The sequence below is a fragment of the Meriones unguiculatus genome, chromosome 19, assembly GCF_030254825.1.
Source record: "Meriones unguiculatus strain TT.TT164.6M chromosome 19, Bangor_MerUng_6.1, whole genome shotgun sequence".
Classification (NCBI taxonomy): Eukaryota; Metazoa; Chordata; class Mammalia; order Rodentia; family Muridae; genus Meriones; species Meriones unguiculatus.
In genome coordinates, this window is record NC_083366.1 from 46054480 (window position 1) to 46069501 (window position 15022).

The 15022-nt window shown below is 41.0% G+C and overlaps 1 protein-coding gene across 9 annotated transcripts in view; it reads right to left on the reverse strand.

Annotated features, from left to right (window-relative positions):
* The window catches only part of Cdkal1 (CDK5 regulatory subunit associated protein 1 like 1), a 549424-nt gene that overhangs the window by 112180 nt on the left and 422222 nt on the right, over positions 1–15022 (reverse strand). For 8 of the 9 annotated variants that reach the window (XM_060373105.1, XM_060373106.1, XM_060373110.1 and 5 more), the window contains one exon: positions 5954–6016. The exons of the other annotated variant lie outside the window; for it this stretch is intronic. In XM_060373105.1, coding sequence (XP_060229088.1) covers positions 5954–6016 — 63 coding nt within the window. The remainder of the gene's footprint in view (positions 1–5953; positions 6017–15022) is intronic. 9 annotated transcript variants of the gene reach the window in all.

Below are 15022 nucleotides of genomic sequence, written 5' to 3' on the forward strand. Positions count from 1 at the left end.
GGATGTGTGGATTATTGAAATAAACTCCTTTTGTATGGTTGGTATCACAATTAAAAAAATATGCTGGCGTGTGGTGAGAAATTGCTCAGTGGTTAAGAGCTCTGGCTGTTCTACCGGGGCAGATTCCCAGAATCCACATGGTGGCTCACAACTGTCTCTAACTTTAATTCCAGGGAAATCACATGTCCTCTTCTGGCTCTCATGGTCACTGTGTACACATGATACAGAAATATACATGTAGGCAAAGCATACATACACATACAGTAAAATAAGAACTTAGAACTGTGCTTGGGCTGGGCTCAGTGGGTAAAGTGCTGGCTATGCAAGGATGAGGGCTGTGGTCAGAACCCAAGTAAAGCTAGGGAGATGTGGTGACGTGACTGCTTGAAATACAGAAATCACACATCTCCAGAAGAGCTGGCTAGCCAGGCTAGCTGGAATTGGTCAGATTTGGGTTCGGTGAGAGGTCCTGCCTCAATACATGAGATGGAGAATAACCAGGAAGAAACATCAACGTTGGCTTGTGCACACATGGGCACGCACGCCTAGACAGTCACACATATGTCCATACACATGAAAACATGACAGACAAATAAAATGCACTAACACATCATTACAATGTTAGCTTTAGAGAAATCTTTCCAGTTTGTTTGTTTGGGTGGGGGCGGTGGGGAGGTTAGGGGAGCAGCCATGGTGCCAGGAGTGAGCTAAGGGCCTTATGCATACTAGGAAAGAGCTGTACCACTGAGCTAGTTACTGAGTTCCTGGAATGATACTCTCATGTGTATACGTGTGCATATACACACGTTTATATGGGTACACCTATGTGTGGTATGTGTGCTTGCAGAAGTCGGGTCAAATTTAGCTGTTGTTCAAGAGCTGTGTACCTTTATTTATTTGGGGGACTTAGTTTCACTGGCCTAGAGGTCACCAAATATGCTAGTTCATAGGACAATGAACCCCGGCATTGGTATGAGAAGTGTGTGCTATCACATCCAGCTTATTTATATTTATTTATTTGTTTGTTTTTTACCAACTGTGTTCTCTATCTACTACCCCCCACGCAATCTTTATGATGAAAACACCATCATCTAAAAATGTTCGTATGTTTCACAGTACCTTATTTATAAATATTAGTGTGGGACACACTGGTCAACACGCTTCAGCTCTTACGTTCTCTCCCATTTGCTGTCCCTCACTTAACCGCTCACATATGTCCCACCTCTCCATGATAACACTGCATCTACTCAAACCTTTTCTAAGAATGAGCTATTCCTAAGAGTACATTTTTGCCCCCCAAACGCCAATGTTTTCAAAAGTAAAATATATATACCTGTTTAAAAAAAAATGTTTGCTTCATGATGTAAACTAATGCTAATGATTAACCCTGGGGTTATTAAGGTATCTGGGTCTTGGGGTCTATATTAACTGGTCCTGGGCAGCTGCGCTTTCAGAGGTCCTGTCGTTACAGCCCTCTCTTTGTTTGCAGGCTGCCATTTCTGTTGAAGCAGTAACCACCCTTTTCTAAATTGCTGTTGGGGCTGACTGTGTGGTTTGGGCAAGCAGACATATATATTGGTAAATGTGGATTTACATAAAAGAACAGACTGTTGGTGGATGAGGAACCAAGGCGAAATGAGGTGGGGGAAGGGATTTCAGCAGTCCTCTGAGCAGTCGGGGCCAGGTTGGCTCTCCTGCCAATTCTGAGCTATATTTTGAGTTAAGCGGATCACTGAGTAAGCAAGATCTTGTGCTGAAACAAGCACTGGTGTTCATTTTTGTTTTATTTGGAGGTGAAGTTGTCAAGTGCATTCATACACAGCTATTTTCTGAGACACATAAATTTGTTGAAATATATATTAAAATAATAGCCATCACCAAAAGACAATGAAAAAGCCCACTGTAACAAATTCAGAAGATGTATACTGAATTTTTTTTTTTTTTTACTGCAGCATGTCCATTAGCTGTGTCTATGTATAGAGAATATTTCTCAATACAGCTAGCTGCTAAAGGAAAGATGAGATGGGCCTCACAAAATCAGAGAGCATGACAGCGACAACCCATAGAACTGCGATTAGAACAGGAAAATTCATGTAGACTACCTAGCTTAGAACGTATTCAGCTTTGCAGATGTTAAACGCTGCTGCAGACCTGCACAGGGGTTTTCTAACTTTTTTCCTTCAAAGTGACTTCATATTTTGTAACAACTTTTTTACATTAGCAGATTATAAACATCTGTGTTCCACTAATAATTCTAGATTTCCCCTGAAGACATAAATTCTGATAAAATCTAATAAGAAAAAGCAAGGCAAAGAGAAAGAAAAAGAGAGATGCATCTTTTATGCGCATCATATTTTCCTCAGGATAAATATACATGGCACATGTTGATAAGTATGCCTTTAGTAGGACTGTTCTAATTAGATCCAGCCCTAACTTACCTGGGACTTACGGAAAGGAAAAACTCAATTCTGGATTGACACTGTGTGCCCTGGAAGGCCTGCAGGTCTGTTTTCAGAAACTACAAACTCTAGTTATTAAAACAGCATAGTGAAAAGATGGATAAAATATAACTAGATTCTCTGCTATTCTGGGCTGCCTTTCCTGAATTAGAATGGATAAAAGAGAATATGCATTGGTCAAATATGTTTATATGGTCTTTTATAAAAGTTGTTATTATAAAAATTCTTGGCAATAATTTTTAAAATATGGAGAAACAATGATCCAAAATGAATCTCTCTACATCCCTAGCTACATTTTCAAGTAAAAAAAATATTTCTCAACATTTATTCAGGTGCATACCTTGCTTTTGCTTGCTTTTTGCAATAGCATTTAAGAGAAAACCGAGTGACCATTTGCCACCTACATGAGAGCATTAGGGTATGATTACGAAATGAGCCAGCCTCACTGAAACAGCATGTTTGTTTAACCTGGTGACTTTCCCATGTCTGTGCTAAGGAGGAGCAGGCCTGGCTATGGTGAAGGGGGAGGTGACAGAGAGCAAATACACCTGACTCACTGAGACAAGGCTAGAACATCAACGACTCTTTGTAATGACAACTGTTCTAGCACTCACCAGCAGGCAAGGTGATCATTTCATTGACCCACTGTAATCTGGAATGAAATCCGAGGAAATGATAGCAGCTGAAGCATAGCAGCCCCATTTCTGAGCTCACTCAGAATAATGAACCCACTGAAATGCTGAGTTTTCCATCTTTGGCATACAAGGACATCAAGGGAAAAATTAACATTGAAAGCACAGCCAGAGAGAGACGAATATGAGAAGTTCACTTTCAAGCTCAGGCCTACGTTTATTTTAGTCTCCCATCTCTAGTATTATGGAAAGTTTCAATCATATAGAAAAATACACAGAAGAATGAACCCCCACAAAGCCGTCACTCAGGTTCCATAATTGTCAACACATGGTCCAGCTTCACTTTATGCACCGTATCCACTCCTTCTTGACATTTTTTAAGGAGGTTTTCAGATAGGCAAAGTTTTATCTTATGTAAGCTTTCATTTACAAGGCACATGTACATTTTTCTAACTATCACTCCAGACATCTCATTGAGCATAAGATGTTTGAATCAACTTTAACCACATCTTGTAAAATATTTTATACTCAAGCCTATCTACCTAGAAAACTGATTTGCCTGACTGTAATTGGATAATTAAAATGACAAAGTAGTGTGAAATGCAACTCTATTATTCTATTTATGGTAGGGGGAGAAGCACACTCTAAGACCGAGAAGCGTACACACTCATGTACTCCCTATGATTCTAGGCTTTGTGAACATTCCAATTAACGATGAAATAAACATAGCTTAGTTAAGATTTGCCTGCATGGAGCATAGAAAAGTGGGAGGAGTTATTAAGGGGCCCTGGAGCTGCCTACCACCCCTATCCCCTTCTCTACAAACATACAGAATAACAGACAATACCAACAGATCAACATTTATAGGCTCAAAAATCACTAATCTAGCAGGCTAGCTCCTCGTAATAATTTACTACCAATCTGAGAGCAGAGATCAAAAGGAATTCCATCCAGCATTTCTATTCAATTCTTCACTGCCAACGACTAATTTGTAGGGGAATGAAGTCCTCACAAGATGAAGCCAAAATCATCTGAGGTGACTTTGATACAATGCCACAAAGGATATGAAGAGGAAGCCAGTAGGCGCTACAGATGGCTAGGCTCCATTAGGAGTTCTAATAAAAGAATAAAGGAATTTCCCTCATCTGTGATAGAAGTAGGAAAAATTCAGACAACTCAGGCAAAACCTTTGATTTGTCAAAGCTTTTGAAAATTTGTTGTTAAATGCTACCTTTAGTCATTAGTGCACTTATGCTAATTAAACGGTCTCATGAAGGGCAGGCAAAACTCCCCACAGCAGTTTGGCCAGTCTTGGTCCAGTGCTGTCGCAGGACTATGTCCCCTTCCCCCTGCACTTCCAGATGTCACTGGATCCCAGTTCTCTTTCAAATGAATTCCCTCCTTTCTGCAAGTAACTGACTGGGGTTGGAAAAACATTTCTATGAAATGATAGTTTATGGTATCACACATCTCTACAAAGCATAAACACTTCTGTTAAAATTTTCTGGTGCTAAAGTCAATTAGTCCCTTGTTATACATTAGAAACTCTAAGTTCTTTGAAGTTGTATCAACTGCTGGCATATTCATTTTGTCTCTTGAGTCTAGACATCTCCCTATTCTCAACTGAGGAATGGGATTTTTACATTAGTTATTTTGGCTGGTTGAAAACTTCTACCATGTCTCCTGCAAGTTCATAGGTAAAGACTCAAATTTATAGTAACACTTCAACTGGGTGATTTTTGTTTGTTTGTTCGTTTGCTTTTGAAATAATCTCAAATTAACAGATTTATTGGAACATTCATGGCATTCATACAAACCTCAGAGAACCTCTGAGGTGTTCACAATGAGGAGGTGGAGTATTAGGAATTCTCATATTGGCATCAAGCATATGATTTTTGAACTTAAAATTGTCTGCATGTGTGCAGTTCCTGTGGAGGAGAGATGAGGGCTCTGGATGCTCAGGATGGGAGATATAGATGGTTGTAAGCCACTATGTGGGCATGGGAAATTGTACCAGAGTCTTCTAGAAGAGCAACTAATACTCTTAACCAATGAGACATGTCTCCAGCTCCTAATTTCTGTGCTTTTTAAAGGAGTTCTTAGTCCTTTACAAGTATGTTGAGAAATGCTTATAGGTAAAAATATACCTGGAAGTCAGTCCTTCAAGTGGGCATAAACTGAAGGGGAATGGCTGTAGGTCTTTTCTGGACAATAGGATGGAGTATGGGAGGCCTGACACCTTGGTCTTCTGCTGTATTAGTCTTGGTAAGAGCATTTCAGCAGTCCGGCTATGTGCTGCTTCTTGTACATATTATTTGTTTCGTACAGTAAGTAGCAGAAAAGTAAAGACTCGAGATTTAATAATAAAGGTTTCACCCACCTCTACCAATTTCACAGCCTCATTCACTCACCTTTGTATTTCAAAAGAAAACACCAATCACCTAAAATAGCAATCACTACCTCCATCTCAAGAGAATACCCAAACAGTGTTTGCATACTTCACTGATAATGTACAGATGGACTTTGTTTGGTTTGGGGCAGAGCTCAGGAGTGAGCCTGGGGCTTCATGCATGTTGGGTAAGAGCTTCCACAGAGCAATAGCTCTGGCCCCTGTAACTATATTCTAACTTGAAAAACTTGCAAGTAATTCAGTTCGGAAACAGAAAGTTTCAGTTTAATTTATAAGACATTTTAAAACATGACTATAAATGTAACTGGTAATGTATTTCAAAATCATTACGTAGCAGTGAAAGCTGGGCTGCCCATTTAGGAAGAGCTTGGTCTGGGAGGCATCACAGGTTAAGCATTCCCCTACATGTTTAGAACAGGGACTGTCAAATCCTCTAATCACATTTCTCTTACCTTGTGGTCATATGGATTGTAGGAATGAAACACCCGAGAAAGGTCTTTTGTCCTTTGTTTTTTCTGTGGAAGAATAAAAAAAACAAAAATATTTGCGTTGACAGGTAGCAAAAAAATACATGTATGTGTACTTTTCTATCTTCCTATAGACGGACTATTGCTTGGTGCAAGTGGACAGCAGTCAACTGATAGTTATATAGGTCAACTGTCATGTAGCAGGCAGGCTACCTCTTCCTAGAACAGTGGTTCTCAACCTTGCTAATGCAACCCTTTAGTACAGTTCCTCATTTGTGGTGACCCCATCCATAAAAATATTTTGTTGCTACTTCATAACTATAATTTTGCTACTGTTCTGAATGGTAACATAAATATTTTTTGGAGACAGAGTTTTGTTAAAGAGGTCGTGACCCATAAGTTGACAACTGCTGTCCTATTAGGTATTTTAATTAAAGGTAATCATCATCTCAAACTATTTCCATGTACACACCTAGAAACTAGAGTGAGGAGAAAGAAACCTTAGCACACATTTGGGTCCTTTCAACTCTGTTATGAAGCCACCAACTGATCCTCAAGCACTAGTATCTAGTTGGGTGACATTGCTACACCAGGTTGCCTGAAACATCTCGAGTCTATCTGCTTGAACGGGCAGCTGCAGTTGGGGGGCACCTTCATTATGAAACTGTTCTACAGCCTGGTACCCAGCATGATGTATCCTATACACAGTATGTACTCAACAAATAATGGCTTCATAAGTCAATGACACACTTGAGGCAGAGAAGCATGTACTATCATAAGCCTCACAGGCAGCTATGATGAGACAAGGCCCTTCACTTCTAATGAGGTGCTCTTCTCAAGCTAAACCCAGACTCTATGCAAGAACTCTCAAGCTTGCTCCCCAGGCTGTGAGAAAGATAAATATGGGGTTCTGTCATTGCAGTCAACTTGAAAAGAACCTTGTTTGCTTGCCACTGTATGCTTATACGGTTCCATATCAACTTGGTGAACAAACATGTATACATATAATGCACAAACACAGATGGAATTATTACTCTCAAAGGAGGAAGGCTGTTCTAGATTGTTGTGACATTTGCTTTCTAGTTCATGCTCCACCCTTGCCAAACTTCCATGCTGTGAATACAGACTCTCATTCACTCACTAGACATTCTCAAACTCCAAAGCTTTAGAAATCCAAATGTTTTCTGTGAATCATTTTCTGGTTTGCTTCTTTTTTGAGGTAGGGCATCAGTACATAACCAAAGCTAGCCTGGAACTTGTAATCCTACTGTTCCAGCCAGCTGAGTGCTGGGATTGAAGGTGTATTCTGCTATACCAGGCTATACATCATATTTTGATACAATGACAATCTTTGCACAAACTTTTCTATAAGCCTCAAAGTTCTTATTATTTTAAGAAACAAATTGTGTATGTCTAGTTTCAGGATCAAATTATATGCATGCTTATGACCTTGATATGGTCAAATTGCATCCTCCACATTGTTTCTTCCAATTTGCCCTTGCACCAGGAATGAATGAGCAATCACAAATTGAGAAGGGCACTCTTGATATGTTTTCTCCTCCATTTAGGTTAGAATTTTTCTAAACTTACAAAACTGATTGTTTTTTAGAATAGATAATGAATACTCTTTCTGCTTATTGAAGAATTCATAATATTTATTTCTTGTACATCACAGAATCAGCCGCTGTTATATCTTACAGTTCTGTCATGCAAGTGACTCATAATGTTCCTAATATCCAAGTAACAAGCAACTGGGTGCTCTTGTTTGAATGAATCCTTGTCAATTATTTTTGAGGCCTAGAGAGGGGTGAAGACTTCAGCATCTTCATGGCTATTTCCACCATCCAACTCCTGACTGCTAGGATCTGCCTTAGATCTGATCATAATTAGGGTCACATATGCAAATCCTTTATACATACTCAGTTGTGAAACTGAGAACAGCTCTGTAGGAAAACTATTCTGAGAGGAACAATTTCATGGGCAGCGTTTCCAGGCAGTTGGTGTAGTCACATTCTCATGCCCACTGATGGACATCTTTTCCTGATGAAGTTCCTGCCTCTTTTGCCCAGTCTCAAGCAGTGCTTCCAATCACCTCATTGAAGTGATATAACCCCTCTTTTCTTTTGGCCCACACAGCAGAGATGTGTCTTTCAGGAAATAGGAAACAGTTCTCTTGATTAATGAAACATTAATCTTACGAGCCTTGGACTCTATTAGGAACAGTCACTTGTCCCCCAGAGTTTTCAATTAGCTTATGCTTTTCTCTTTCCTTCCTTATTCCCCTTAAGTTGGTGGAATGGTTCTTGGCTATACTTCAGTCAAAAGACAAATGACAAATACTAACACTTCCTTCAGTGGGAGACTTGATGTAACACATTGGGACATTTTTTTTCCCCAAAAGGAAATTATGCTAGTGAAGGTAAGATGGGAAACATACCAATAATCAACTTAGGAAGTGCCTGAAGGCTGAAAAGCCTCACAAATGGCCCTCTGACCAGCTAGAGCTGGCTGGTGGGTAAGAAATGGCAAAAGTTCTTTTGTGTGGCATTTTATGTGGGCTTGGATATTCCAAATCCACAGGTGCCTTTCATTTTAGTTCTCTTTTTAAAATTTTACTGGGGGGGGGCACTAGGACTTCCTGCAAATTAAACACATGTTCTCCCACTGAGTCACCTCCCCCCACCCCCAGTCCTATAATACCTTTGTCATAATATACTTCAAGTGATTCGGAAGAGGAAGGAGGCAAAGGTAATGAAATAACACTATTTAGATCACCCCCGCCCCCCCAAAAAAACCCAGGAGGTAAATAATACTCTATTTCTGACAACAAACTAATTATACACACATGCAGTAGAGTCCTGGTCATGAACAACAAAAAGATAAATGCATCAACAGAGCTATCTGAATGTCCTGGGTATTCCTCCTCTGAAGTCAGTTACACAGCCAACCCTGCATTTTCTGGAAGGAAAAAGTAAGTTATTTCCTGGTTCTTATACGTAGGTTTTGTTGAGGGCTGGGGAGACAGCTTAGTTAGTAACATGTTTACCATGGAAGCATGAGGACATCAGTTCAATTTCCAAAACCCATGTAAAACACCAGACATAATCGCACATACTTGTAATCCTGGCTCTGAAGAGGTGCAACTAAATGGTATCCTAAAGTTTTCTGGCCAAATAGCTTAGCCTAATCCTCAAGCTCCAAGACAATGAGAGAGAAGGGTCTTAAAATATAAGGTGAGCCCTAAGGAATGAATTCTGAGGTCTGCCTATGGCCTGCACACACATAACCCCACACATGCGTTCAGATTCTCTTGTACATTTACACTCAGGTAAATAAAGTTTTATTGAAACACAGCCACATACCCACTCATTTGTGAGTGTTTTCATGCTCCAAAAGCAGAGCTGGATTGTCACAACAGAGAGTGTGGATCCCTCAAACTGTAAGTTATTTATCACCTGGCCCTTTGCAGAAAAAAGTTAGTGACTCAGATTTAGAGTCTGTGTTCTAACATATCAGCCAGCACCTCCACCCCCGGACTGAAAATCAAGCAATCAACTTTCCAAAAAGATGCCCTGCTCCTTCTATCTGCTCTTTGAAGATAGAGTAGAAGCAATCATAGCCTACATCCTGGAGCATAACAATGAACCAGTGAGGCAGAATAATTCCCAGTTGTCTAGTTATTATGACTTGACTTTACACTGCATTATATAGGAAGGTAGAGAATATTGCCAGTCAGGATCTGGAGCATGCTGAAATAGATTTGGGGTGTTCATAGCCTTTCTACATGTGTCCTGTGACTTTTGATCACAGAAGCTTTGAAAAGAAATATTTTACTAAGTTTTGGGCCTGAAGCCTCATGAGTTGTACATACAAATGATGAAGACATGGATGTCATGCCTAGCCAGCATGCTTCTCAGACAAGCAACATGAAGAGAGCTACTCTGCAGGAAATAATGAGCTTTGCTCTCAGCAGTTTTAACTGAGACCAAAAGGAGTAATTCGGCATTTTCCTGTTGCATAAGAACACATGCCTAAATGACCCCTCCTTTTCAGCCTCTTAAAACAAACATCTCAGTCATGCAGCCACCTGTGAATTTTCCAAGCATTTAAAAAGTAAACATTAGAACATGCCACATGATGGACTTATAACCAGGGTGACATGGAAAGTGCTTCTCCCAGAATCTTGCAAGGTACCTTCAAGCCACCTTCATCACCATGCAAGTTCCCATGCATGGATGGCAGAGCTAGAGAATGCTGAGCCCTGCTGTCTATGCAGGCTCAACTTATATACTGCAAAACAAGGCAGTATATAAGTTTTTTAGAACTTCTACATTCTTTTTTTCCTCCCTTTTCACTAAGGCCTCAATGTTTAACTAACTAATTAACTGTTTATTTTGTATTGACAAGCCAGCCATCTTCCCCCCACCTCACATCACAAACTGCTTTAGTATTCTCTGCTAAGGTCAGAAACACCTCTATCCTTTCTCTATAGTTATGTTCAACTTCTTTTTCGAGAAAACCAAACAAACTTTACTCCCTGCCCCCCCTGAACAGTACAGGTTGCCAATGTTAATAGTTTAGGCTTTCACACAGTGGGAAAAGAAGCCCTGAGTTGACAGGCAGTGGTGTCGTTTACAGACAAGAGAGTAGGCTGAGTATAGTCTCATAGACAAAAATAGAGGAGTCAGCTGGATTAAGGGAAAGGCTACATAAGCAGAATGTGCACTGATAGAGTAACAAATGGTCAAACCTGTGATGCAGAAAGAAGTCCTTAAAGAGACAACAAGACTGTCCTTCCCGTGAGAGAGTGAGAGGCTACTGAAATCATCCCAATCCAATGAAATACCCCCAAGGAAAACTGGGATGAAGTGAGAGGGTAGGAGGGATTACACACGCTGAGAGGCAGCACGGCTGGCGACTAACCCATGGTGGAGAAGAGAGCAATGACTAGAGGAGACTCCAGGAGGCTGCCTTCAGCACAGGAGTAGAGGCGCTTTCCATGGAGTGAAGAGTCCACATGAACAAACAGCAGACGGGAGTGAGGAAAGTTCAGTGTTCAGCACCATGAGTTTAAGGCGGCTGGAGACATCTGGAGAGCAGTGAGAAGAAGCTCAGAAGAGGGTGCATGGGCCATGGGCTTGGGGGTTCTGAGTACACTGGTGCCATTTAAGGCAGAACTGGTGAAAGATCACAAACAAAGCTAATGGAGTGAGGAAGGAGAGATGTGTGTCTACTGACCCTGGCCAGCTGCCTGCTCTGGGCTTTCTAAGGCCAAGCAGGCAGCTGGAATATGTCAGTGGTATCGACCCTTGCTGCAGGCAAGAATGACTGATACTCCTGTCCTCCCCAGTGTCTCAGAGTTAATTGGTCTTGTGGGATCCTAGCAAGCTCGCTGTATTTCCAAGTCATGGTTAAAGTTTGAGGTCCAGGATTCTCCTTAAGGTCGCTTCTGACTTCGATGCTACCAGGCCAGTTCCCTAACCTCCTTCGGCTCTTACCATCCTCAGGAACTTTGATCTTCAGCTCTACACTATGCCTGCAGCTTTGCCTTGCTTCCTAACCTCTTCTCTTACTTAGGACATGGTCTCTTTATCCACAAATCCCCCTGGGCCACACTGAGCTTGGGCTGCAGAGCAGGCTGATGCTACATGTCTAAGTTAGTGAGTGCTTCTGAAAAGAAAGGGAAAGCTAACTTAATAAGCTTGGCCCTTCACTGTGCTCTGTGTGGAAAACATCAGAAGCTTTATTAAAAGCATTGACAATCCCAGCTGTCAGGCAACAATCCCACATTCCTACTGTCAGTTTGTTAGTGGTGGTCCTGAGGTAGCAATCCTCCATCAAGCCCAGTGAGGAGGAAGAAAAAAATGGTCCCTGGAATTGTGGAATTTAAATCACAAATCTCAAGTTTTAGAAAGCAGATGAAAAACGGGTGTGAAATCAGGCTTTACACGCACACACACACACACACACACACACACGATCACAGAGCTACATTCCCAATGCCTCTGCTTTTTCTAAAGCATAGGAAGTATTTCCTTACTGTTTGTTTTTTTTTTTTTTTTGAAAGAGCTCTTCTGTGGCAATAGGGAAAACAAAATGAAACAAGACTGCTATGTCCAATGTAGATTTCACTGCTTGCTCTCTAGTAAGAGCTAAAAGATAAAGAAGATAATCTTTCACATCACTGAGTGGCTGCTCCACTTGGGTGAGGGGGACATGACAGTGAAAGCATTTTCTGCAGGACAAAATGGCCAGTATCAGGGTGTACATGAGTCTGGTCACCTCATCATAACAGTATACAAATCAAATAACAGGCTGATGCTAAATGTACAGCTGATGAGAAAGAAAGAAGGCATTCATGGGAAACATCTTTTCAGCATACTCATTTCTTAGATAACAAGAGCACTGTGATGACCATCCATAGGGCCAGGGGAAGGTGACAACAGAGTAGCCCATTTACCTTTAGGTCCTCAATGGCAACAGCCAGGGAAACCTGCCGGGAGATGGTGATATGTGAGAAAGTGGAAGGGAACAACCATGCCTTCGTGCGGGCACACTTTATTTTCTACAGAGAACATTTATTTGCAAGGAAAAGCCTTTATTTGACAACAAATGCATGGTGGGCACAGAAGGAAAGATTCATTTTTGTCACAGTTGTTTCCCAAATGAGTAGCCATTACCAGCAATGGGACAAAGTCCAAATATACCAAGAAGCAGATTCTACACAATGGTTCATTCAAGCATGCTCTGTGTACATACACATACGTGCAGGCAAATACAATCAATTTTAAAATCATCTCTTCCATGCTGTCACTCTATCCCATCAGAAATCCTCTCTGCAAAGAGCTCTTAATTACTGTCACTGTGTGTCACTTCCCGGCACTCAAAATGAGCAAGAACACGGGTGGCTCTGATAGCCACTCAGTATTGCCAGTCTTCACTCTGCCATCCTGACTGGCCACAGGAGAAGACAATGTCCTTGCCTAGCTACATCATTATCTCACTGGTTCCTTTCGTCATTTTATAAGTAAAGCACTTCCCAATATGTAATCTGTCAGACAAATAGATACCCGTTTTTGTACTTTGAAGTTTGTCTTTACGTTTTCAAATGTCTTGGATATGACACAGAGTGAAATTTGTATGTATAAGATACACTGGGATTCAGCAAGGTTCACTCCTTCTGTAGGCAGCACCTGTCTCTCCTACTCAGCTCCTTAATACTATTCCCACTACCTGGAAGGACCATAGTGCCATTTTCAGGTACTGGATTCATTCAAAATAGTCTCTTCTGGGGCTGGAGAGATGGTTCAGCAATTATGAACTCCCCTAACCCCCATCTGATGCCCAGCACAGATGGTAGCTTATAACCATCTGTAACTCTAGTCTCAGGGGATTGGATTCAATGGCCATTGTGGGCACCAGGTACATACCTGGTACATACACATACATGCATGCAAATAAAATTAACTTTCAAATCATCTCTTCCATGCTGTCACTGCCCATCCCAAGAGAAATCTCTGCAAAGAGCTCCTAATTACTGTCACACTGTGTCAATGCCTTTTTGATGAAAAAGCCATCATTTGGTCACTGTGTACCATTCCTTCCCTAATACTACTAAAGAAACTGCATGAGGAAGATGTTCATAAAGTTCACTTATTCTTTTTCTCAGCCTCTATAATGTTGGTTTATCTTCACTGAGCCTTCTGGGTCCTCTAACTACCTGGCCCTCTCTTCTTCTAACACCTCAATTTATGATATAACACTTCAACCTATTTCTGGTTGGTAACCTTAGCTTCCCCATTCTCTTTTCCTTTATTCCTTCTCCAAGTCTGATCAGTCCCCCAACCATGTAAACATTTCAATGGATCCTTCTACCATGGATTGTTCTTCAAAGTGTGGATGTTCTGCTGTTCTATCTCTTTTTTCTATGAGCCTCCTGACCCATTTTTCTATGATGGCCTCCTTCACATATACTCCATTCTCTGAGCTATGACTATACTAATTTTTGTATTTAACCATTTTCTGCAGGCACCATACTAGTGTACCTGAAAGTAAGCCAGCTGACACTATTGACTTAGCAGAGCTCATGAACTCACAGAGAGGAAAAGACAAGTTTTGCGCACACTTAAACCAGCAGATAAGCACACAGTGAGTGCTGACATGTTGGCAACATGAATCCCAAATGTTCTGGATGGCAATGTCTGGTATAACTACTGCTTAATAAGAGTGTCTCCTATAGAATGGATATCTAATTCAAGACTCCTATGCAGATTGTTAAATCAGGAATCAATCACCTGGTTGGACAGCACTATTATTACTCAAACAGCTACAGATAATGCTTCAGGGCTTTAAGACTATCATGGTGAACAAGTCACAGCTTTAAATTTGCCATATAGGGAGTTTTCCTTTGAGTCAACTTATACTCAAGGAAAAATTTTTAATTATTCTTACATTTTCATAGAGTTCCTTTCTCTGATGATAAATCCTACATAGGATACAGGAATGACAATATTCATGAGCTTCTGTGGGAAAGAAAAATAGCAAGATGGGCAAAACCAACAGGTACATTGTGGCTTCTCCTTACATAAAGACTAAGTAAAACAACCAATGACCATTCAGGATGTGGTCAGACAGTATGTGCTTTATGTTACCAGGTTTCACAGCAAACCCAAGTAACTGAGAATACAAGAATGCTACACCCCACTGTCTCCGTTTGGTTTTACTGCTATGGTAAACACCATGACCAAAAGCAACCGGGGGGGGGGTGCAGAGTTTATTCTAGCTGACAGTTCATAGTATAATACCTAGAGAAGTCAGAGCAGGAACTCAAGGTAGGAACCTGGAGGCAAGAACCAAAGCAAAGGCCATGGAGGAACACTGGCTTGGTCCTCACAGCTTCCTCAATCTGACTTTTTATAGCACCCAGGACTGCCAGCCTAGGCGTGGCATTTCCCACAGTAAACTGGACCCTCCCACATCAACCTTCAACCAGAACAAGTTGCCTACAAGCCAGTCTGATAGGGTTCTCAGTTGAGGTTCTCTCTTTCCAAATGA